At 35.4% G+C, this 25,408-nt stretch overlaps 1 protein-coding gene across 2 annotated transcripts; it reads right to left on the reverse strand.

The window, feature by feature from the left end:
* Positions 1 to 65: 65 nt before the first annotated feature.
* Positions 66 to 25,047, reverse strand: OSGIN2 (oxidative stress induced growth inhibitor family member 2). 2 transcript variants are annotated; one of them, XM_069466256.1, is made up of 6 exons: positions 24,948 to 25,047; positions 17,568 to 17,722; positions 12,068 to 12,204; positions 11,350 to 11,541; positions 4,966 to 5,057; positions 66 to 1,898 (listed from the first exon to the last, which is right to left on the reverse strand). In XM_069466256.1, the coding sequence occupies exons 1-6, from the start codon at positions 24,989 to 24,991 to the stop codon at positions 863 to 865; spliced, it is 1,656 nt and encodes a 551-aa protein (XP_069322357.1). In that variant the 5' UTR covers positions 24,992 to 25,047; the 3' UTR covers positions 66 to 862. The 2 variants fall into 2 exon arrangements, with proteins under 2 accessions (XP_069322357.1, XP_069322356.1); XM_069466255.1 differs by lacking the exon at positions 24,948 to 25,047 and adding an exon at positions 21,131 to 21,186.
* Between the last annotated feature and the right edge of the window lie 361 nt (positions 25,048 to 25,408).

Consider the following 25,408-nt stretch of genomic DNA (forward strand, 5'->3'; position numbering starts at 1 on the left):
TAATTCCATTCACAATTTATTGAATTGTAAATCACATTAATTGTTATGGTGGTTAAGTAGAGAATATGTCTCTGAAAAATACCTTGATGGGTTTTTGGATGTCAAAGTGTATACCAACATTATTGGATTGTTTAAATTACTAGAATATGAAGCACCTGTCAAGGCTTCAACAATAAAAATATTTTTAAAAGACCATCATATTTGGTAATAAATTAGATTTATACAATTGATAATTTCAAAATAAATAAAACCTGAGCTGTAAATGCCTCCTACCCCCACCCCAATCCCAGCGTACATACCTTATATCACATATTCATTTCGACCAGTGTGTCTCAAACTTTTCTGAGCATACATATCCCTTGGAGATCTTGGTCAGATGCAGTTTCTGACTCTATGTTGTGGGGCCTGAGAGTCTACATTTCTAACAAGCTACAGATGAAGCTCATGCTGTTAGTCCCTGGACCACCCTTTGAGCAGCAAGGTGACCCACTATATAGTTGATAATTTCTGGCCTAATGACTTTGTAGTTTTATAGATTCAAGGCTGTAATATTCTGGAATCAAATATAAGAAATAATCAAAAATAATCACAAAAATAAGTCTTGGAAGAAAAGAATGTTTTAGTTAAGTGAAAGCTTAAAGTATACCAAGTTGGCAGTGTTTCTACTTGTCTGACAGTGACACCTTTGATAAATTACAATATAAATCAGAACACCAAGTTCTGGTAACTTTAAAAAATGAAGTTACTGTAGCTTGAGGCTCTCCTCCAGTTGAGTCTAAAAAATTCAAGCCAGTACACTGCAAAACCACTATTAAAAATCTTTAATGGTAGACTGTCCATTTAAATTTCTTGTAAACTTGCTTTAAGCTATCCCATCTCCTCCTCCTCTTTCAACAAATAAATGCTGCTTTTTCTTCTGTCTTATAGTTAAACAGCGTGTAACACCCAGCGCCCCTCCCTTTAAAAATCGAACAAAATTGTCTCCAACCAAAGGACCCAATGCAAAAAGGTTGGCTTCTTTAACACACTCATAGGTATATGTATCTATTTCCACAGGATTACCCTTACATGTGATTGGCTGACTTGACTTATGGCCTAGGTAACATCCTTGTTCCTTCAGAAAAGACAGATTAGGATGAGAACCTATTAGTACTGCTGCTGCAGAAAGCTTAAATATTTTCTTCAATCCAGAGATGCTTTGAAGAATGCATTTCATGTCCGACTTAAAGGAAAGCACATGGTGCTCAGGAAAACTGGTATAATCAGATAAAAGATTTGAGTTTACAGAATATGACTGAGTACACATCATATGATAGACTTTATGATATTCAGGATAAAGCTTTTTGGGAAGCTGTTTGAAAATTAAGCTTGGATCAGTTACTCGTCTGCGAAATACATGTATCACGGGGATGTTATTGTTGTAAGCACATAGTACTGCATCAGCTGCAGTAAGCCCAGAACCTACAATTAACACTGGGTCCACTTTGCCACGCAACTTTCCTTTGCTTATAGCAGCTCCAAATTCAGGCATTGAATGAAACACAAATGGAAAATCTTCCCCTTCAATTTCCAGATGAGCAGGAGAATCCAATGTTCCAGTTGCCAGAGCTACATTCTCAGCAAAAAGACAGAAGGGAACATGAGAACCATCTGCTATTCTCTGATAACCCCTGATTTCCCAGTTTCTCTTGATAAATTTTGACTTCTCTATCTGTAAATGCTTTGTTGAAATATCTCTGTCTTGACTATCATCATCATCATCTTGATCTCTGTAGAGTCTTGATACAGAAGTTACGTAAGTATTCTCTCTGAAATTCTTCTGAAGACCCATGACTTTTACATAATGTTTATAGTAGCGAGCTATTTCCTCTGGCATAACTCGATCCCCTTTTAGGTTCCTATAAAAGGAAAAGAAAAAATATCCTATGAGAATAGTACTTTTAGTTTCCATGGTTATTATTTCTCCATCTAGTAAGATTTTATATCTCAAATTCTTCTGGATTATCTGTTATAAATTAACACCTTACAAAAAAAGCTTTTATTTCTTTTTTTAGTTAAAAATGTTAATGAATTGGTTTTAGCAACAAAGGAAGACCCATGAGGGCAGAGACTGTATTTAATGCATCTTTATTTCCCCAGTGCCATACACAGTGTCTGCACAAATTAGCTGCTTGATAAACTTTCATTGAATAAATGAAGGGATTAAAATGTGGATATCTGAAAATCAGACTGGTTTACTTCTCACAATTATAATCTGTAACTATCGACTGAATGATTTAGATTATAATCACTGAGACACTATAGGGCTAACTGTAATATCTATGCTTCTTAAAGATTATATATACCATCTTGATGCAATGTTTAGTAAATTGCTTTCTATTTTCCTAATAACCGAAAATAATTCAGATCTGTCTGCTGCTAATCAATCATCTTATGTCTAAGTAAATCAGAGATAACATTTCATTTTATGTGTTTTCCTACACATAAAGTGATCTAAAAATGATCTGTTCTTTATGAAAAAAGTACATTAGTATATCTATCACTTTCCAATTTAAAGTGATGAGCAGTAGTGTTTCTAAATCCTCTGGCCCAGAGGTAAGGTGTAATAAAAACAAACCACATCATTTGACATAATTCATTATACAGATGCTCCTCAAATTACAATGGGGTTCATCCTGATAAACCTATCATAAGTTGAAAATATCACAAGCTGAAAATGCATTTAATATACCTAACCTCCAAACATCATAGCTTAGTCTAGCTTACCTCAAATATGCTCAGAACACTTCCATTAGTCTATAGTTGGGCAAAATCATTCAACACAAAGCCTATTTTATAATAAAATGTTGAATATCTCATGTGACTTACTGAATATTAATTAAAAGTGAAAATGGTTGTACAGTACTCGAAGTATGGTTTCTACTGAATGCATATCAGTAGATATGTACCATGCTAAAGCTGAAAAATCGTTAAGTCAAGCCATTATTAGTCGGGGACTGTCTATAATTAGAAATTTATAAAAATATTTCTTTTAAAGTTTAATGATTAAGATTTAGAATATATTAACTCTCGGTTTTTACAGAAACCTTATGCAGTAGTTACTACTTCAGCCATGTGCTACATAATGACATTTTGGTCAACAAAGGACCACACATATGATGATGGTTGCATAAGATTATAATGGAGCTGAAAAATTCCTATCACCTAGTGACACTATAGCCATCCTAAAGTCATGGCACAATTACTTTATTTTTTATAAATTTATTGTAGCCTAAGTGTACATTATTTATAAAGCCTACAATAATGTAATGTCCCAGGCCTTCAAATTCACTCACCACTCACTGACTACCCAGAGCAACTTCCAGCCTTTCAAGCTCCATTCACTGTAAGTGCCCTACACAAGTATACCATTTTTAATTTTTTATACCATATTTTTACTGTACCTTTTCTACATTTAGATATGTTTAGATATAAAAATACCTACCACTGTGGTACAAATGCCTACAGTATTCAGTACAGTAACATGTTGTACAGGTTTGTAACCTAGAAGCAACAAGCTATACCATATAACCAAGGTATGTAGTGGACTATATCATCTAGGTTTGTAGAAGTACATTCTATGATAGTCACTCAATGACAAAATTTCCTGATGACACAATCCTCAGAATGTATCCTCATCATTAAAGTGATGCATGACTGTATTACCACCTTCATTTTACAGATTAGTAAACTGACAACTAGTTTATTTATCCAGGGTCACAACATTAGAAGTTACTGAGTCAGGACTCAAAACCTGCCAATCTCTAGAGACGTAAGAGTCTGCTCTCAACGCTACGCAAAGGCAGCAACTAAAGCTAATATTTGCCACAAGAATCATTTTCACATACTACTTCAAAATATGGTATGCATAATTCAGAAAAATAAATGCTTCTGGAACACAAATCACAAAGCTTTCCCTTTCTTACCCCTTTGACAAAGGGAAGAATGTGTTAAGCAATTTCACTTGCTTACTTAAGAAAATCAAGAACTTGTAAAACTTGCCTGATTTTACAACTTTAAGTTTCAAATCCATATATAATTTTTTCCTTAAAAACCTAAAATGAATTTTTTGAAAAGTCTAATTGCTATTAAATGATCTAAATCTGTTATCTTAAATCTCATCAAATTAAGGAAAATTTCTATGGATTAGCATGCTTTCTATCTAGCAGGAAGTCAAGTACCCAAATGTTACATCCCTGTTCTAACAAAGTTTAAGTAACTTCCTGCTTCGACTCATAGTTTCTGTGAGTAGTCAAATTAGAGTAGAGTCTCTGTATTAGTAATTCCTATCTAAGTTTTAATATGCTTGAAAATGATACAGTTTTTCATTTTTTTCTTTTTAGACTTTGGGTCCTTTCCTCCAAAATAAAAAAAAAAAAAAAAAATCTTTTTCTAACATGAGATTTTTTTCTCAGTTGCTCCAACTTTCTTACTTTTTGTTAAATATTTACCTTCATACGCAAGTAGCCAACCATATCCCAGATGCTTGTTTATTCCATTATTCTAAATTACCAATCATATAATACACACTCTTTACCATTGAAGTCAAACACTTTAGGTATGTACACATGAGCTATGTATATATTAAATTATGTATCAACTCACAAAAATAAGTAGATAAAAGTGTAACAAATAGTATGTGGGCGGATGAGAAAGTAACTAAACAGAAAATGAGTTAACAAGAGAGTGAGATAAATTCATAGGAAACCAATCTGCAGATAATACCTTACATCTCTGTGCTTAGTTTTACATAGTCTTTAAATGGAAATTAGCTCATTATGCTTACTGCTTCAAGAAGGCATTTTTATTTGAAAGACATGTACCTTTATATTCTTCATCTGTGAGACAATCAAAAATATTTTGAAATTTCCCCACAGTCTCTTTTTCAGTGTACAGCAATGGATTTTAACAGAGTTTGATCTTTACCTTCGTTTGCTTGACACCCAGTCCTTAAATTTAAGTCCAGGTAGCTCCATCCAATTTCCAAAGCTGATTGTCAACATGGAGCCTTCCATATTCTATTAGAATAAAAAAGTACAGTCAAAAAACACAAGTAAGTAGCAACATGGATTTTTGTTTTAGCCAAACCCATCTCATTTACAATCATAATAAGATACATTCAAGCAGTCTTAAATGGTTATGTAAATTACCTCTAAAATTTTAATCCAATAAGCTTTTATAAACTTTCATCATTTGGTATTATCCGTCTGTATTTCTTCTTTCATACAGTTATACATTTATAAAACACATTTACAGTATTACCCAATGGCTACACAATTGTTGATAGCTTTGGCCTATGATCAACATGATAATTCAGATGTATAGTATCATGTTAGGGAACAAACCAGTATTTTCACTTTTTAAACAAAAGGAAAATGTTCATTAAGTTCCAAAATTTTAGATATTTTTAATATTACTTTAATATTATTAACATATTTTTAAAGATTAGCAACAAAGCTTTTTGCCCTCCATCAGTTATAATTCTAAAGTCTAGGCTGATTTGGATATAGCAGTATCTCTTCCTAAGAATAGAGAAATAAGCAGTGGTTGCCTGAGAAACAGACTCACTACTGAGGCTAACGCTGTCATCAAGCTCCCTTGACCTACTTCTGCTTTGCTCAAAAGCCCTGGGGCCAGGGATTTACTATCCCAATAACCTCAATGATCTCTTTCACCCAACCCTAAATTTTAGGCAATGGCTTCTTTTCTCGTAAATTCCTGCCCTGCTTCTATACAGCCCAGTCTGGAAATGAGGCATATTATTATTATTACAACTGGCTAATATTCACAGAGTACTTACTATATGCCAGGCCTTGTGAGGCATTATTTGTGACAGGATATATTAATAGATCACCACAGGGAGCAAATGGAGCAAGCAGCCACTGCTTTGAGGTAGCCTGGCCCTGATACTAGGATCAGAACTAAGAAGATGAAAAACCACAATCATCATAAGAGGAGCTGTTAAGAATGTTTTTACATATCAGAGATTTTTCTGGAGCCATAAGAGTTTCATCTGGAACTCTAAAACCTTAAAACAGTACTACCTGCTTTCTGGCAGCAATTTCCTAACTTTATTCCCAATGCATCAGTTCTTCCAGTTGGCTGAGACCCTTGTCGCTTCATCTCTTCATTTTTCTCCTAATTTGCCTTTCTTGTTTTCCCTATGCAGTCTACATAACATGAATGCCTGCTATCATGGAGACTGCAGTGTATTAAGTGATACAAATGGGACAGAAGTACAGTAGGAGTATATAAAAAGTATCTATTTCTTCAAGGACACAAATGGGCTTTGAGGAGTGTACCATTACAAAGGGAGAATATCCCAGGCAAAATAAAAAATTCGTGTGACAGCTTAACAAAGAGAAAGAACATGAGCATCCTTCAAGGAATTAAAAGAAATGTAGCCTTGTGCAGGAAAAGGATTAACTCAGTATGCCTGAGTCATGGCCACCACCACCTTGTAGGAGATAACATCTGAGCCTGTGGAATATTCTACCTGATGAGTGTGTTTTGTTTCATGCCTGAGGCCTTGGCCATGCTGTACCAGTGTGACCATGTGAGTTTATCCTAGCAATGTGATTTATGTGAATACCAGTTTTTGCTCTGGGAGGCAGAGGTCAGAGTAGCTAAAGTCAGTCACTGCTGGCCTACATAAATGATCCCATAAAAAAAAAATACCTGGACACCAGACATGGGTGAGCTTGGTAAGCTTTCCTGGTTGGCTACTCTTCACATGTGTTGTCATGCTTCATTGTTGGGAGATTTAAGCACATCGCCATGTGACTCCACTAGACGTGGACATCCAGATTCTTACTTGGTTTTTCCTTGACTTTGCCCCATAAGCCTTTTCCCACTGTTGAATCTAACCTGTATCCTTCCACTGTAATATGCTATAACTATGAGTATACCATCTTTTCTGAGTCCTGGGAATCCTAGTAATCATAGAGTCTGAAGGTGAACTTGGACTTACTAACACAAGCATGCTGGAGCATACAATGTAAGAGAGAAAGAGGAGTAAGGCAAGAAAGCTAAGGAGGGGATAGATCACAAGGAATATGGTAAAATGTATTAGAAAGTCTGCACACTGTACCTAGGATGGATGGGGAGTGACTGAAGGGTTTTATCCATAGGTATAACATTGCAGATGTGTATTTTAGAAAAATAACTCTGGCTTTAGTACAGAGAATGGACTGAAGGTGACAAGATGAATGGAAAAACCATTGTGAAAGGATTTGCAATAATTTGGGTGAAAGAAAATGGTGGCAAATATTAGCAAAGTTAGAATTATGACAGGGAGAAACAGAATAGATGGATTCAAAATATGTTTATTAGAAAGAATAGAAAAGATTTGGTGATTAACTTGAAATGGGAGTTGAATAAAGAGAAATCAAGAAAGACTCCCAGATTCCTGACTTGAGTAACTATATGACAGTGTCATTGAATGATAAGAAATTAAAAGAATTTGATAATAAAGGTGATTCGTTTTAGGCATGTTGAGTGTGAGGAAACCTGTGCAATAATCGAAGGAATGTATTTAGTTGGATACATGAGAAAAAGCAATCTTGCGCCAGAAATTTTGATTTAGGGATCAACTGGCATCCACATCCAAGTCACCTAAGTAGGTAAGATAACCCAGGGAGAATGAGCGGTATGAAGAGAAGAGCTTGGTTAGGGATGGTCTATAGAAGCACAGTTTTAAAAGAACAAGAGCCCAAGAATGTAAAAAGGAGTGACCAAACAGGAAGAAAAACAAGGAGACTGAAGGTTCAGAGAACCTAAGAAAGACATTAACACTGTCAAATGCTGCAGAAATCTGGAAAGATAAATTTGAGACTCTTCATCAAATTAAGCAAAAAAGGAAGTTACTGACTTTCAGAAAAAAAACATCTCCAGTGGAAAACCAGTGACAGAAGCTAGAGTGAGTGAGGTAAGGAGTAAAAGGCAAAGGCATGGAGATAATATGTAAAGGTAACTATTTCAAGAAGTTGGCTATAAAGCAAAGGATACAGATAAGCTGGCACCTAAACTTTTTTTAAAGATGAAAATACTTTTAGCATGTTTATATTTGTTTACATGACCAATATAAGCTGGCAGAGAAATTAAAGATGCAAGAAGAGATGGGGAAAATCAAATAAATAATGTCCTTAAGAAGCTAGGGATTCAGAATGTAGCTGGAAAATGAGCCTTACACAGGAGAAGTGATACCTCTTCCACTGTAACAGGGGTCAAGAAACAAAGAATTAGCATGAATACAGATACGTTTGTAGGTTTGAATGTGAAAATTTAATTCTGAAAGTGTATTCAATCCTGATGGATTACATTTTCTCTGTAAATTAAAAACCAAGAGCATTTCTAAGCATGACAGAGATAAAAAAAGAGATAAAGTTTTGCAAAGAACTTAAGGAAAGTTGTCAAGCAGCGTTCAGGGACCAAGTGAGGTTAGAGAATACTTTCACAGTTGTATGGTTTTTTACAGCTCAAGTATAAGAAAAGATCAAGTGGACAGTTAGATGAATTGCTTTTTTCATCAAACCCATGTGATGGTAGGAAAACAGGTTAAGGGAATTAAGGAGAATGGTTATATCAATGGACTATCAACCCTAAGCTGGATACGTAAGGGGGTAAAGATCAGGGCCTAGAGCATTCTCTGTGTTTAAATACTATGTATGGTCTGAGTAACTGAGTGATGCAGCTAGAATAGGAAGTTATGATCAGAAAGTAAGATATTTGAGAACTGAGGTTTTCACAAGTTGAGTAGTTATGAAAGATAAGATCTACACTGGAGCCACTGGAGTTAGTAGCAAACGAACAATAAAAGAGTATCATTGGGAATGAGGAGATTAAGGGACTAAGAGATTAAGGTGTTGGTCTGTGTCATGCATGTACAGATACATTCATTCAAGGTGATACTAAAACTTGGAATATAACGGAAGACCAGGAGTTAGGTGCCACAGATTCAGTAATTGATGGAGATAGTTTGGAATGATAGAGAAATCAGAAAAATGGCATGACCTGATCAAAGGAATGAGGGTTTTTACACAAGAGCAATGGGGAGTAAAGAGAATACCAACCTCACTAGCCAACCTGTAAGACATGGCATGGGACTATGGGACAATGAATAGGATCCACGTCAGAGGGCTGCAGTGTCTTTCCTGTCTTCAGGAAAGACAAAGCTTTCAAGAAAGGGAGTAAAAGCAGCACATGGCTGAAATGGTTAAGAATGCAGGAAAGCTTGTTTATCACTAAGTGGGGTTCAAGATAGCACAGTCAGTAAGTTTGGAAGGGAAGAGAGTGGTGATAAGCTGGATCACAAGAGAAGCAGAGTACTACATGGAGATGAATATGAAGCAGAGAACTATATGGAGATGAGAATGACAGAAGAAGTGACTTAAGGAGCTTACATTTTGAGTAATGATTAAGATTAACTGAGATGCATATAAAGCAAGACGGGGGAGATGGCTGCATAAAGAGGTAGGTAGTACTACAGGAAAGAATGGAAAGACTAAGAATAAGATATGTAATACAGCTGGGAACAAATAATTATGCCTGGGAAACTCAGAAACCTTCATAGAGGTGATGCTTCACAACTGGATCACAGCTCAGACATCATTTATTTATATCCCTTTTCTAGTGAATAAATGCCTAAAAAAAATCAGAAATTTTTGGGTATATTTCAAACTTTACACTGACTCAAAATGTGTTTTTAACAATCAAGGTTTATCCATACTTTAATTTTTCTATATGTAAGTGCAAAAAACAAAGTTAACACAAAGATCAATTATTGCCTGTACATTCTTCTAAGCAGAAAAATTTAAGTATAATAAAACTTCAGGAAAATGAGGCAATTTAAATGCCCTCCCTACCCCCAAATGTATGATGGCTTTTTCTAGAAATGTGGTTTTATTAAGAATGGTACTCATTAATAAAGCAAATATAAAAACTTAAGCTTTGGGAGTGACAAAATTCTTATCTTGGTGTTTCATTGTTACATGTATTTGTCACAGCTCATCAAATTACACACTTTAAATGGGTACAGCTTATTGCAAGTAAATTATGCTTAAATAAATTTGATATTATAGAACTAAAAAACAACACTTAAGGTAAAAGGCACAGATAATTTGGTAGCTGCTATTTATTATCATAAAGAAAATTAAGATTCAAAAAAGGAAATCAGTGATATTTTTAATCTAGAAATGTCCCCTGATACCCTAAAACAGTCACTTATGAAATGTGAACAACGTTTTAGATGTATATAATATTCCACTAGGAACAGCCAACTGAAGTTTGTACTAAAAATTTGATATTTCACATAATAAAGTTTGCATGAAGTCTGTATTTTATAATACAACAAATTATTTAATATCTATTTGTACAACAAATGAATAGCTACTGCACATTAAATACTGTGTTAACTGCTAAGGACACAGGAGTAAAGAATAGTTATTAGTTATTGGCCCCCTAATGAAACGCACTGAATGAATCTTTAGTTTATTGGTTCTCTGGTTTAACCTCTGCTATGGACGGAATTGCGTCCCCTCAAAATTCTCATGTTGAGCTCTTAACCCCCAATGTGACCATACTTGGACATGGAGTCTTCGGGGAGGTAATTAGGGTTAGATGAGATCATGAGGGTGGGTCCCTCTTAACAGGATTAGTGGCTTTATAAGAAGACAAAGAGGGATTGCTCATGCGTGCGCTCTTTCTCTCTCTCTGCCATATGAAGACACAGTGAGAAGGCAGCTATCTGAAAGCCAGGAAGAGGGCCCTTACCAGGAACCAAATTGGCTGAAACCTTGATCTTGGGCTTTCCAGCCTCTAAAACTGTGAGCAATAAATGTCTGTTGTTTGAGCCACCCATTCTGTGATATTTTGTTATAGCAGTCAAGCGGACTAATACCACCTCTTTCTTTCACAATACATTTTTCCTTTAAGATCTTGAAAATGTGGGGAAATAACAGATACTGGTTTGAAATACCATGTGAAACTTTGTAAACTCTAAAATGAATAAATGCATTTTGAATTTTTTTATATAAAATATTCCTGAAATGTTTTATATGTAATTCTTATAAGATAGTATGGAGAAATATTTATGCTAAGACTGTATCAGTAATCAAACTTTGATTAATTAACTGCTACTAGTAATTAACCTAAATTTAACTAACTGAACAGCATTAAAATTCCTCTCAAACAAAAATATGATAAACATAAATTAACAGTATTATCATAATATGATTAAGAATCAAGATGGTCTTATCAAGATGAGACATAATAATTTCACATACACTAAAATGTTAAAAAATGTATACTCACATGCCAAGCCCCACCAGGTGGACCTTTACCGAGAACTAAGTGAGGGATATAATGATGTTGTTCTAATTTCCAATGCAGAACAGATGGATAATCATACCCAAAGTCAGCATCTGGATGAAGAAGTGTGTCGAAAAGTACTGCCACTGGATTGGAGGATCGGCCCTCAAGGCCTTCAGACAAGTATTCTAAGTCCTGAATGGAAGAAAAAGGGAGATAGAATTTTTAAAAAGCCAAAACAGCGATCATAATAATAGTGAAGGTCATTACTCTAATACAGCACTTCCCAGCTATCCTAGCTATAAAATATAAAACACTGATGTTCCTTGAAATCTTAATAGATTCTTTGGTCAAATAAATACAGGAAAAGGCTGTGTTTCAATAAAGCTAACCAGATTCTTACACCGCAAAACTTAAAGATGTCTTTAATATGCTAATGTCTACCATCATGCTCCAATAATAAAAAGCAGTATTTCCAAAATTTATTTTAGCATAGAGAACCTATTAAAACTCCATGAGGAAATAATTTGGGAATTCTGCTCCAATAAATTCAAGAATATAAATAGAAGTAACTCAGCAGAATATATTTGTGAATCTAAAATAAAAAGGATAGAAGGTACTATTTCTGTCTAACTAAGAAACAATGCTTACATAAATAAAAGCTAAACTTGTTTCAGTAAAAAAAAAAAAAAAATTAAGATTGACATGTACGAAATAATACCTGATCAACAATGGAAAGATGTCTTGCTTCTTCTAATTTACTATGTAAGAATGCATTTGGGTGTATTGCTTCTGATGATAAATATGGTCTGTAGCCTGATAACATATAAGAAAGGCATATTCCTGAGGGTCCATTTCCTATTAAAAAAAAAAAGGTGGAAAGGTATATATCATGCATCTTAATACTCTTACTCCTTGGCTTTTCTCCTACTTCAGGATGGCTCCTCTCCCTCACCAATTCTTCTTTCTCTAATCTTTTCAATCCAGATATTTCACAAGATTCTGACCTTTGTGTTCTCTATTTTCTTTTGAGAAACTCATCTATTCAAGGCTTCAACTCTCTATGCTACTGACTCCCAAAATTAGTTCTCTAGGCTGACCTCTTTCCCAGGAATATATCCCACATTCCATACGCTACTTCTTCACTCCACCTGACTGATAATAACTTAAACACAATGTGTTTAAAAGCAAACTCATGAGTCGCTTTATTCGGATGCCCTCTCTCCTTCAAACCCCATCCCACCTCAAACTATGGTACTTACAAACTCTTAAGTTAATAAGGACTAGTTCTAAACCTATTTTGTTCCCATATCCATTTGGTTGTCTTTACTATTCTCACTCGTGTACTTTCACCTAGAAGATAAAAGTCTCCTACTGCTTCTCCTTCCTAAGATTCACCCACTCCCAAACCATTTCATACACTACATTCAGAAAAGTTTTGGTAACACATAGTCCTCATAATGTTATTCCTCCATTCTAAAGGCCTCTCTTGCTTATTTCTGACTATCCCGTGTTTTCTCTGTTCTGGTCTCAACCATCTTTTCAGTCCCAACTCCTAATACTGCCTTCCTATGTTTATATGCTTTAAATAAAACCAAACTGGATTTGTTGGTGAACTACTCCCATTTTTGTAATTCTTTTAGTCTGAGTTGCCACTTCTTTATTATCTCTATCAAAAATTTAATCCAACTGAGACAACTTGCTAGACATAAAGGAAAAGAATCCCATTTCTTGCCTAATACATTGCCCAAAATAAAACAGGCTGAAAGATGTAAACAAGAAAAGTAAAACCATAAGAATATTAGAAATAGGGTAATATTTCTACTTATACAGCTAGAGTGGGAAGACTTTAAGCCTGGCAGAAAACTCAAAAGACATAAGGGAAAATAAACCATTTGACTTCATAAAAATAAAAAAACAAATGGCAAATAGTAGGAGTTGGGATCTGAGGAAAGTAGTTAGTTTGCTTGAATCAAAAAGAAAGACAAAATTAATGAAGAAAAAGCATATGCTAGTATTAACCAATACAGAAAAAGCATCTGACAAAATCTAACATTCACTCATGATAAAAAAAGAAAAAAACTCTCAATACATTAGGAATAGAGAGGAACTTCCTCAACATGAAAAAGGGCATCTACAAAAACCCTACAACTAACATCATACTCAATGGTGAGAAACTAGATGCTTTCCCTCTAAGAGGGGGAACAAAACAGGGAAGCACCTCTCACTATTCCTACTCAACACCATAATAGGAGTCCTAGCTAATACAATAAGATAAGAAAAAAAAAAAAGATACACAGATTGGGAAGGAAGAAATAAAACCACCTTTGTTTGCAAATGACATGATCACCTATGTCAAAAATCCCAAAGAATAAACCAAAAAACCTCCTGGATTTAAAAAGCAGTTAGAGCAAGGTTTCAGGATACAGGTCAATATACAAAAGTCAACTGCTTTCCTACACACCAGCAATGAACAAGCTGAATTTGAAATTAAAAATACATCACTTACATTTGCACCAAATACTTAGGTATAAATCTAACAAAAAATGTACAAGCTCTATATGAGGAAAACCACAAAATGCTGATAAAAAAATTAAAGAAAAATTTACATAAATAGAAAGATATTTCATGTTTATGGATAGGAAGACTCAGTACTGTTGAGACGTCAGTTCTTCCCAGCTGGAGGTATAGATTCAACACACGCCCAAAAAAAAAAAAAAAAAATCCCAGCAAGTTGGTTTGTGGTTATTGACAAATTGATTTTAAAGTTTATATAGAAAGACAAAAGACCCAAAATAGCTAACACAATATTAAAGAAAACAAAGGCAGAGGACTGGACACTACCCAACTTCAAGTCTTACTATAATGCTACAGTAAACAAGACAGTATGGAATTAATGAACCAATAGAAAAATAGATCAATGGCACAAAATAGAGTACACAGATGCAGACCCACATAAATATAGTCAACTGATCTTGGATAAAGGCGCAAATGTAAGCCAATGGAGAAAGGGCAATCTTTCAACAAATGGCACTGGAACAACTGGACATCCTCTTGCAAAAAATACAAATCTAGATACCAAACTTACATCTTTCACAACAATTAACTCAAAATGGATCATAGACCTAAATGTGAAACGCAAACTGTAAAACTTTTAGGAGAAAACATAAGTGACCTTGGGTCTGCTAATGAGTTTTAGATACAACACCAAAAGCAGAATACATGAAAAAAAAATTCATAAGTAGGACATCAGTAACATTTATAACTTCTACTCTGCAAAAAATACTAAGAGAATGAAAAGACAAGTCACAGACTAAAAGAAAGTATTTGCAAAACACATATATAATAAAGTACTTGTATCCAAAATATACAAAGAACTCTTAAAACTCAACAATAAAAGAACCCAATTAAAAATTAGGCAAAAGATCTTATCAGATACCTCACCAAAGATAATAGAGACAACAAATAAGAATATGAAAAGATGCTAAACATCATACATCATTATCAAATTGCAAATTAAAATGAGATACCAGTACATACCTACTAGAATGGCTAAAATCCAAAATATAGACCACACCAAATTCTGACCAGGATGTAGAACAACAAGAATTCTCATTCGTTGCTACTGGGAATGCAAAATTATCTAGCCACCTTGCAAGACAATTTGGCAGTTTCTTACAAAAATAAACATAGTCTTACCATATGATCCAGCAATTATACTCCTAGGTATTTGCTCAAATGAGTTGAAAATTTATGTTTGTGCAAAAACCTGCACATGAATGTTTATAGCAACTTTATTCATAATTGTCAAAAGTTGGAAGTAACCAAGATGTCCTTCAAAAGGTAAATGGGTAAACAAACTGGTACATCCATACAATGTAAAATTATTCAATGATAAAAGAAAATGAGCTATCAAGTCACAAAAGACATAGAGGAACCATAAATGCATATTGCTAAGTGAAAGAAGTCAGTCAAAAAGGTTACATACTGCATGACTCTATTATATGACATTCTGGAAAAGGCAAAACTATAAAGACAGTAGAAAGATAAGTGGTTGCTAGGGGTTGAAGGTTGCTAGGAGTTGAAGGTTGAGGGAAGGTATGAATAGGTGGAACACAGACTCTTAGAGCAGTGAAAGTATTTTGTATGATACTGTAATGGTGGATACATGATGTATACACCCAGTAAAATCTACAGAACTGTACATCACAAAGAGTGAACTCTAAATTACAGCTTTTAGTTAATAATGATGTACCAACATTGGTTCATCAACTGTAATAAACATACCATACCAATGTAAGATGTTAATTTTAGTAACAGGGTAAACTAAGAGGAGAGGAAGAGTATATGGGAATTCTTTGTATTTTCTGCTCAATTTCTCTGTAAACCTAAACTGTTGTGAAAAATAAAGTCTATTAATAATATATAAATAAATAACAAATAGGGGGAATTAGGATCTGAGGCAAACAGCTAAGTTCCTGGAAACAAAAAGATACAATACACAAAAGACAGTAAGCAAAGAATACAAACAAGCAGTTCATAGAAAGATGTCCCAGTCCTAACCCCAGAACCTGCCAATGTTATCTTATACAGCAAAAGGACTTTGTAGATGTGTTTAAGGACCTTGAGATGGGCAGTATCCTGGATTATCCAGGTGGACCCAATCTAATCATATAAGTACTTAAAAACAGAAAGCTTTTCCCAGCTGTGGTGAGAGGGAGACAAGACTATGAAAGAAGGTTAAGAAAGAAACACTGCTGGTTTTAAAGATGCAGAAGGGAGCCAGAAGCCAAGAAATGTGAATAGTCTCTAGAAATTTGAAAAAGCAAGGAGATACTCTTCCATAGAACCTCTGGAAAGTAACACAGCTCTGCCAACACCCTGATTTTAGCCCAGTAAGACCTGTGTTGAATTTCTGACCTACAGAACAGTAAGACAATACATTTATATTATTTAACACCACTAGGTTTGTTTTGTGGTAATTTGTTACAAAAGCAACAGAAAACCAATACATATATAAGGGAAATTATCTCCTTATCTATTATCAGGTTAAGCTACCCATGGACTAGCTCAGGCAAAACAGGGATAGATAGTCTTGGGAGAAGTGAGATGGGCAGGTGCAGATGAAGGTATTTTTTCCTTTTCTGACCATCCAGGCCTAGCCAGCCTAAGAAGACAGTGTTCCTTTACTTATTCATTCTAAGACATCCAGGACAGAAAACCAAGGTTGGACATATAGGAAAAAATGAAACACAATGTATGGTCCCTTAGATCTATCTCAAATGGGAACTACTACAAAAACTGTCTCTATTATATCCTCTAGAGGATAATCTAGAAGAACAATTTTGTTCTCCTCCTTTCTTTCCTTCCATTATAGCATCTGCCATATGCCAGTCAGAGGACATGAATTTTATTTCTTTCTTCTTACTAACTTTGAAACAAACTATCAAAGAAATTCAGGAAGTCATATGCCACCAAGGCATCTATATCCCATAATTCTCTCCTTTGGCTTAGATGCACACTATAGGATAATACTTGTTTGACTTCCTTGAGTTTGTATATTAGATGGAAAATATACATGACAAGTAATTAAATGCATACAATAAAAATTATAAAAATTTATAATTCTACATTAGGTTGTATTAATAGTTTAATTTTTAATATCTTATATGCCTATCTGTTGAGGTGGTACAAAGGATATATAAAAGTAATGTTACAGCTAAGGTAATTATAAACATTACTGCAGAGTACTATAATGTCATTGCTAATTGAGCACTGGTTACTAGCTTGCACAAGTCACTCAACTTCTGAGTCAGTTTCTGTCTGTATGTGCCCTAATAACATCAGAAGGCTACTGAGTTGTAAGGTACATCCAATAATATACACAGAATTCTCTGTACAAAGCCCTAATAATATTGGTTATCATCACTACCACGAAACTGCCATATAGTTAACACAACTGATAGGCAATATTTTAAAATAATGTGGTAATACAGCCCTTCAATGAAAAGATAATTGCATTTTAACATAGACTCTAACATCAGATAAACCAATTACATACTCCAATGATTTGGTTATTAGTTATTTTATCAAATATTTTAGCAAACAACCTAAGAATACTTTCCAATACAATCTTAAGAACTTGCACTATCTACCTATAGATTTATAAAAGTAGTAAGGGTCATACTGTAATTTTAAGAGAGAAAAATGTAATAACTTACCTATTACTACCACAGGCAAAGTCACTGATGAATCTTCAAGTAAAGACGTTTCTTCAACTAATGGCATAGCTTTAACTTTTCGCCCCAAATTATCACCAAAATATTGCACTAAGGAATTAAAAATCTCTCCTTCAGTTTCAGTGTCACTATAATTTCTTTAAAGAAAAAATAAAAAGGAACAAAAAAACAAAAGATACAGTCAACATAGAATTTATAGTCTTTACTCAGATTTTATTTAAGCCAGAACATATTTAATAGTTTCATAGGAGAAAAGGAAATTGTTCTGATTAGTGCTTCCAAATTAGTAGTAGCTCAGCCACATGTCAACCTATACCACTTTGAACGCCCAAATCCTAAATAGCTGCTTATCTCTCATTAGTATCTTGTAGATAACTTCCTACTAAATAAACAGCTTTCCTTAATGACCAAAGACAGCATCACATTGGGGATTTTAGAATCCTCTAAGATCTCCTAGGAATGGCTAATTTCTCCGTTACTTTTTTCTTCTTAATTAAAAGGTGATATATAGTCACACATATTTTAAGGAAAAGTTACTGTACTTACAAATGGTACATTTTGGTAAAAGAAATATACTTTATCCTCAAAAATATGTTAAAATGATCTTAATGTTGATTTCCAATCTTTCTTTCCCACTTGCCTCCCTAGAAACTAGTTTTAGCATTTTGACATGTTCATGCAATAAATGGAGTTTCCCCTGAACACAGTCACTGTTCTGCATTATACTATATTACTTTAGAACAGAATGCCCAAATTATTTTTCATCTTCATACAATCAGCAATAGCTACAATTTCTGGAAGTATTAAACTGTGTACCTACTAGTGGGTGAGTGTGTTTATTACTCTTCCCAAATGATAAATAAAATAAATATGTAACGAATCAGTTATTTTACAGGACTCAAGTCAACTCAATGATCCCAGGGGAGACTGATCAATGGAAAGAATTAAGCAGAGATAGGAATTTCTGCTTCCCTGTAACTTTCAGAGTTCCCAATCTAGCCTAGCATAGGGCAGAGTTCTTAGGATATACTAAGCGATTTCCTGAGTCAAAGAAAGTAACCTCTACTCCCAAATATTTGGACTCCTCTTATATGGCTTCTTTAACCAAAACATATGCATCAGGCATGGCTGCTAAGGGAAAGCCTTCCTCACACTGCAAGCCTACCGCTCAAAGAAGTGTCTTCTGCTCAATTCATCCCTTTCTGAATCAGTCCTACTACTGCCTCGGATCAAATCCAGATGCATCTGCTGCCTTGCCAGCTTCTGTTTCTTGGCAACTGCATTCAACATGAGTGTTTTATACTCTGGACTTATCCCTAATATTTCTCCAAAGTGTGTGCAAAAGATAGGTTCCCCTGCTCCCTTTGGAGGCTTCTGACCAAAGTAATGTTGGCCTGATTATCCCTGTTGTTGTAAAGGCCACAATTCTTTTTCAGGAGATAGAGACCTCACTTTCAGTTTCTCTCAGACATCCCTACCTCAAACACTGTTGCTTCCATATATATACTAAGAAATAATTAATAAAAATGATAATCACTCTAAGTTTTTGGTTACTACAAAAATGTTTCCTTCTTCAAAACTTAAACATTTTACATTAAAAGGGGGGAGAATATGCTTGGGGTTGTCAACTTGACAGTATACATATTAAACAAGATTACTTAAATATTATCTGATATTCTGTACATTATGAAAGCAAACTTAGGATCTTTTTAAAACAACTGTGAATTAAGACGTGTTAGCAGTTACTACCACAGTTGATTTTATAAGTAAAACTCAAATGATCTAAAATGCCTTGGTCAGTTTCTTAAGTCTACAAATAAATGCTGTGAAATATTAATAAATACTTAATATTCAAATTCCTTAAAGATGAATCATGGCTAGGAGTGCTGGCTTAAAGAAATTCCACATCACTTTTGCTTAACAGTGCAGACCTCAATTTTTGTATAACTCATTATTATGAGGCATTTATAATATTCTAAGTCATGATGTCTCAAGTCTTAGATTTTTATTACAGCTATCAATTCTATATACTGACTATATCTTTTACAAACAAGTATCTTTCCTTACACTGAACTTGTCCTTTCAAATCAGTTTATACTTAAAAAAAAAAAAAGTAACTTGAGAGGCCAAGACAATTAGAAATAAAATACCCTCTGCTGGGTTTCTGTTAAAAAGACAAATAGCTTTCAAAAGCTCAAAAACGTAAGATAATAGATCATTTGATCAGGCCCTATATCAAGGTAAACAGAGGGAGACTTGGAAAGAAAGTTTTTTTGTTTTTGTTTTTAAATAAGAGACCTTTAATGAGATATAATCCACACATAAAATTCATTGTACAATTCAATGGTTTCTAATATATTCACAAGGTTTTGCAACCATTACCACTAATTCCAGAAAATATCTATCTCAAAAATATACCACACACTCATTAGCAGTCACTCTCCATTCTTCCCTCTCCCAAGCCACTGGCAACCACTAACCTACTTTCAGTCCCACTGGATTTGCCTATTCTGGACATTTCATATGAATGAGACTCCTCATACAATATATAGCTTTTTCTGTCTGGCTTCTTCTATATAGCATGTTTTCAGGTTCACTCATGTGCATGTGTAAGTACTTATTCCTTTTGATGCCTGAATAATATTCCATTGTGGGGATATGCCACATTTTGTGGATATGCCACATTTTGTGGTATTTTGTGGCATTCATCAGATGATGAACATATGGGTTATTTCCACTTTTGGGCTATTATGAATAATGCTGCTATGAACATTCACATACAAGTTTCTGTGTGGGTACTGTTTTCATTTATTTAGGATATATTCCTAGGAGTGCAAAGGCTTGGCCATAAACTCGCTATTTAACATTTTGAGGAACTGCCAAACTGTTTTCCAAAATGGCTGCACCACTTTACATTCCCACTATACAAGAATTTCAATTTCTCCACATACTAGCTAATACTTGTCTTTTATCCTAGCCATTCTAGTGGGTGTGAAGTGGCCTTTCATTGTAGTTTTGATTTGCATTTCCCTAATGACTAATAACGTTAAGCATCTTTTCATGTGCTTATCTACTATTTGTATATCTTCTTTGGAGAAATATCTGTTCAAATCCTTTGCCCATTTTTTAATTAGGTTTTTTATCGTTGAGCTTTAAAAGTTCTTTATATATTCTAGATACAAGTTCCTCTTCAGATATAGTTTACAAATAAAGTATTTTCATTCATTCTGTGGACTGTCTTTTCAATTCTTTTTTTTTAAGAGATAGGATTTCACTATGTTGCCCAGGATGGTCTTGAACTCTTGGGCTCAAGCCAATCAGCCTTCTGAGTAGCTGGGAGTACAGGCATGTGCCACCATGCCCAGCTTTGCCTTTTCACTTTCTTGATGATGTCCTTTGAATCACGTAAGTTTTAAATTTTGACGAAGTCCAATTTATCTTCTGTTGCTATGCTTTTGGTGTCCTAAGAAATCACTGCCTGATCCACAGTCACAAAGACTTATTCCTATGTTTTCTTCCAAGAGTTTTATAATTTTAGTGCTTACCTTAGGTCTTTGGTAATTTTTGTATATGGTATGAGGTAGGTACACAACTTCATTCTTTTGTTTGTGGATACTCAGTTGTCCTGGCAACATTTGCTGAAGAGACTCTTCTTTCCCCATTGTCTGAGGACCCTAGTCAAAAATCAGCTCACCATAAAAGGATTTCTGGACTCTCAATTCTATTACACTGATCTATAGATTTATCTTCACACCAGCACCACATTTCTTAATTACTGTTGCTTTGTAGTAAGTTTTGAAATCAAGAAGTGTGAGTCCTCCAACTTTGTTGTTCTGTTTCAACACTGTCTTGGCTACTCTAGGTTCCCTGCATTGCCATATGAATTTCTTGGATCTGCATGCTAATTTATGCAAAAAAGGCAGTTAGGATTTTGATAGCATTGCATTGAATCTGTAGATCAACTCCAGGAGTATTATCATCTTAAGAATATTAAGTTTTACAATCCATGAATATGGAATTCCTTTCCAGCCATTTAGACCTTTAATTTCTCTCAACATTGTGTTTTCAAGGCACAAGTCTTGCTTTTTTGTATTAAATTTATTCCCAAGTATTTCATTATTTTGGATGCTTTTTGATTATTTTACAATAAATGGAAATTTTGTTAATTTCATTTTCAGATTGTTCAATGCTAATATAGAGAAATACATTTTTTTGGTATGTTGATCTTGTATCCTGCAATATTGCTGAATTCAATTATTAGGTCTGGTAGTTTTTTGTGTGTGGTCCTCAAGGAATTTGACTCTAGTCTGCCCCAAGACTCAAGAACTTACCTAAATTCTCTATATATTAGCTTATCTAAATTTACAAAGATTAGATAATTTGTTCTAATTTTTTAGTAGTCATTGCTATTAACTGTGCGACAAACTATCTGTAATAAATTTGCTTGCTATCTGATAAATTTAATAGTGGCTTAACACAGAGATATGAAAAACTATGAATCAAGACAATGAAACAAAAAATAAAAATACAGTTTACTGGTTTTACATAAAGCAATAATGAAATAAAAGTCCACTAGTAACTATTCTTTCTAAAAAAATCAGAGTGTAAGTTATAAATTTAGTATTGCTATACATGTTTTATACTCTACGAATACTATATCACAGGACTATGAACAGTGTTAATTTCTACTTTTGATTTCCAATTTGATAAATGTTTGCTCTATTTAATACAAGAACTTATTTTGAATAAAAATCTACTTTCCCTTTATTTGGGACACCAATTAAATTGGAAAATATGTGCAATTACATTTAGGAAATAGTAAAGAACAGTACTTAATGTACATACAAAATAGTTACCCTATACTTAGGCATCAAGTTAAAAGACTCTTCGACATTTAAGATGATTTTAGAGACCTTCCAATTTTTTATTTTGAAACATTAAGGATGATGTAGACATAATATTTGGATAACACAAAAAACGTTTTCCACGTCATAGCAATACTTCCTTAAATGATCACTCAAACTAAAATGAAATGCTTTACTATCTGAATTTTTATAGTCTTTGGAAGGATAATACTAAATTTTACCAAATTTATACTACCACATGAAAAAAAGGTTCTAAAGCCATAAATGAAGTCAGTCACACTCTTCATCTTTCAGAACAGGAAGTATGAGGTTTTCTCCTTTGGAAAGTGCGTGGAGAATTCTGTCCCAATACCTATCCAGATATTAAACAAGATCCAAGATGTAAATGTTGCCACAACCTATTTTAAAATGTATGTTTCTAATAAAACCTGCTCAAAGAACAGCATTGGTAAATTAGAAACATATTCCTAAAGAAGCTGGCCAACTTTTATTTTCAATTTTAGACACAACAGTTTTGTAATGAAAGTGTGGTTGATTAATCATATTGTTTATCTTTTGGCTAGCAGGCTTGATTTCCTTTCTGGCCCTCTAAACCAAAATATAGCAAATACTTTGTTTTCAGCCCCTACTCCAAATTTCTGTGCACAGCAGTAAGCATATGGTATTCACCATGTATGGTTAATCAAAAGGATATGAATCCCACACTGTATATAAAAAGGTGTCAAATGGCTTTTAGACAGTATTTTCTGAAAGACATGTTAGTGTCTAAGGGGTTTCAGTTTAACCAGTTTTCACTAGGGGAACCTGTTTTCTAAAACTAGCCAAAGTGAATTTGATATTCTCAAAACACTGTCTTTTGGTAGTCAACAAACAAATTTTTTCTTCTTCTTCTTTTTTTTGAGACAAGGTTTCGCTCTGTCACCTTGGGTAGAGCACAGTGGCATCATCATAGCTCACTGCAACCTCAAACTCCTGGGCTCAAGCAATCCTCCTGCCTCAGCCTCACAAGTAGCTAGGACTACAGGTACCACCACACTCGGCTAATTTTTTCTTTTTTTGGGTAGAGATGGGGTCTTGCTCTTGCTCAGGCTGGTCTCTCACTCCTGAGCTCAAGCGATCCTCCCACCTCCGCCTCACAGAGTGTTAGGATTACAGGCATGAGCCACCACACCCAGCCAAAACAAATTTGCCTAGAAGTTAAAATCAAGCACTTTATCACATAAAACAATTTTTTTCAATATCCAGAATTTACAGACTCATACAAAACTTATCGAGAAGCTGGACAAGCCTGGATTTTTGCCATTACAACAGGAGTTTTGAACTTTCTCTATGCCTTACATCCTTGCACAATTTTATGAAATCTCTGGACTTCTCTGAATAATGTTATGAAATACAGATAGGAATTACAAAGAAACTTATTATATAATACAGTTATAAAATATAGACTTGCTATATATATGTGCTTCTCCATTGCATTAAATTCAGTGATGTGTAATTACTGTGATTTTGAAGAAACGATAAGCATAAACTATTTATAAATATCTGCAACCATCATGTGATATGAAAATAATTGTGATTTCTATTGACAGTCACGACTACTGTGATTTGTTGTTTATATTCCTATTGAAGGAAACATTAGCTTTTAAAGTTTAGTGAAAATAATATATCTTTCTGTCCATCCAAGTTCATGGACCACCTAAATTCTACCTATGAAAACCTATTTAAGAACTTTTGATCAGAGTTTCATAATTCACCAAAAAAGAAGTTTTACCCATCATTATTCTGGAACATTCCTATATGTAAAACAAGGTACTAAAGTCTTCTTTAAGCTTAACATTTCTTCACCTCATGGTTTCAACCACAGTTTCTAGTGTCTTTGGTCTCTCTCCCTATAATTTGTTAGGCAACTGTGCTAGACCTAAGAATTACACTCTTATTTTAAAACTGCATTATCTTTATCATCTCTAAAAACTTTCCCCATAATTTTGAGTGTAAAATAGCCACACTTTTCAAATTTAAACAATATACACGGCTTAAAATGACTAATATCTTAATAAGTCAGAACCTATTCGTAACTAGATGACGACACTAAAACGTAGTTCCCTACCTTCCTTCAATCCCATTCATTACATTATGTTATTGGAAGATTTTAAGTAATATATATTTTTTTTTAAGAAAGAAGGCCCTTCGTGGAATCTTGCACTAAAACTTTGTACTACTTGAGAGTCTCAGTTCGCCGTAACCCACTCAGGCAGGGCCTAGCTGGTCCCGCAGTCCCGTGACCGGTGCGGTCCAGGGCGAGGAACAGGGGACAACAGAGTAGTAGGGATCCCAGGGAAGGGACTCCAGCCTCGAGCAGGGGCGGCCAAGGCGGGTCGCGTTGGTAGGACACTGCGGTCCAGGCGCTAGCCCTCCACCCCGGCCCGGGCCCGGCCGCGGGGCCCAACAGCGCTCCATCCCCGGCCTGCTCCCCTCTCGTCCCCGGCGAGCAAGTCACCTGAAATGACCGGTCAGGGAGCAGCGACAGCACCACACCGGCATGGAGCTCTGCGCGAGGGGCACCCGAGCGCGGCCACCTCGGCCGCCACTGCCTCCCCCGGCCCGGCTGCCCGCTCCGGGCGCCCGCTCGTTCGGGGTCGCGGGGTCCGCCGGGCGCCCCCGCCCCGCGCCTCGCCGTGGCAGCGGCAGCCCGGGCTCTGAGGCACTGGAGTCCGCCTCCGTACAGCAGCTTCCGCCCCTCGCCTGCGGGGAGCAAGGCGCCGGTGGCGGGTGATCTCGGGGCGCCGCGATGGGGGCGGAGCGGGGCGGGGACGCTGCGACGACGGCGGCGGAGGCGCGCGGGCTCCTCCTCGCAGGTGCGGCGACAGCGGGCGAGGCCGGCGATTGGTGGAACCCAGGCCGGGGTGAGGGGGTTGGCCTGACCGAGCGTAGGCTGCGCGGGTCGGGGGGCGAGGTTGC

Source organism: Eulemur rufifrons, chromosome 3 (genome assembly GCF_041146395.1).
Source record: "Eulemur rufifrons isolate Redbay chromosome 3, OSU_ERuf_1, whole genome shotgun sequence".
Taxonomy (NCBI): domain Eukaryota; kingdom Metazoa; phylum Chordata; class Mammalia; order Primates; family Lemuridae; genus Eulemur; species Eulemur rufifrons.

Coding starts and splice junctions, on each gene's coding strand:
- OSGIN2 (XM_069466255.1), bottom strand. CDS start 21,183: ATGAAGTTGTGTACCTACCTCATACCATATACAAAAATTACCAAAGAC. Junction 17,723..21,130: donor AAAATTACCAAAGACCTAAG/GTAAGCACTAAA, acceptor TTTTCTTTAAAG/AAATTATAGTGACACTGAAA. Junction 12,205..17,567: donor TTTGCCTGTGGTAGTAATAG/GTAAGTTATTAC, acceptor TTTTTTTAATAG/GAAATGGACCCTCAGGAATA.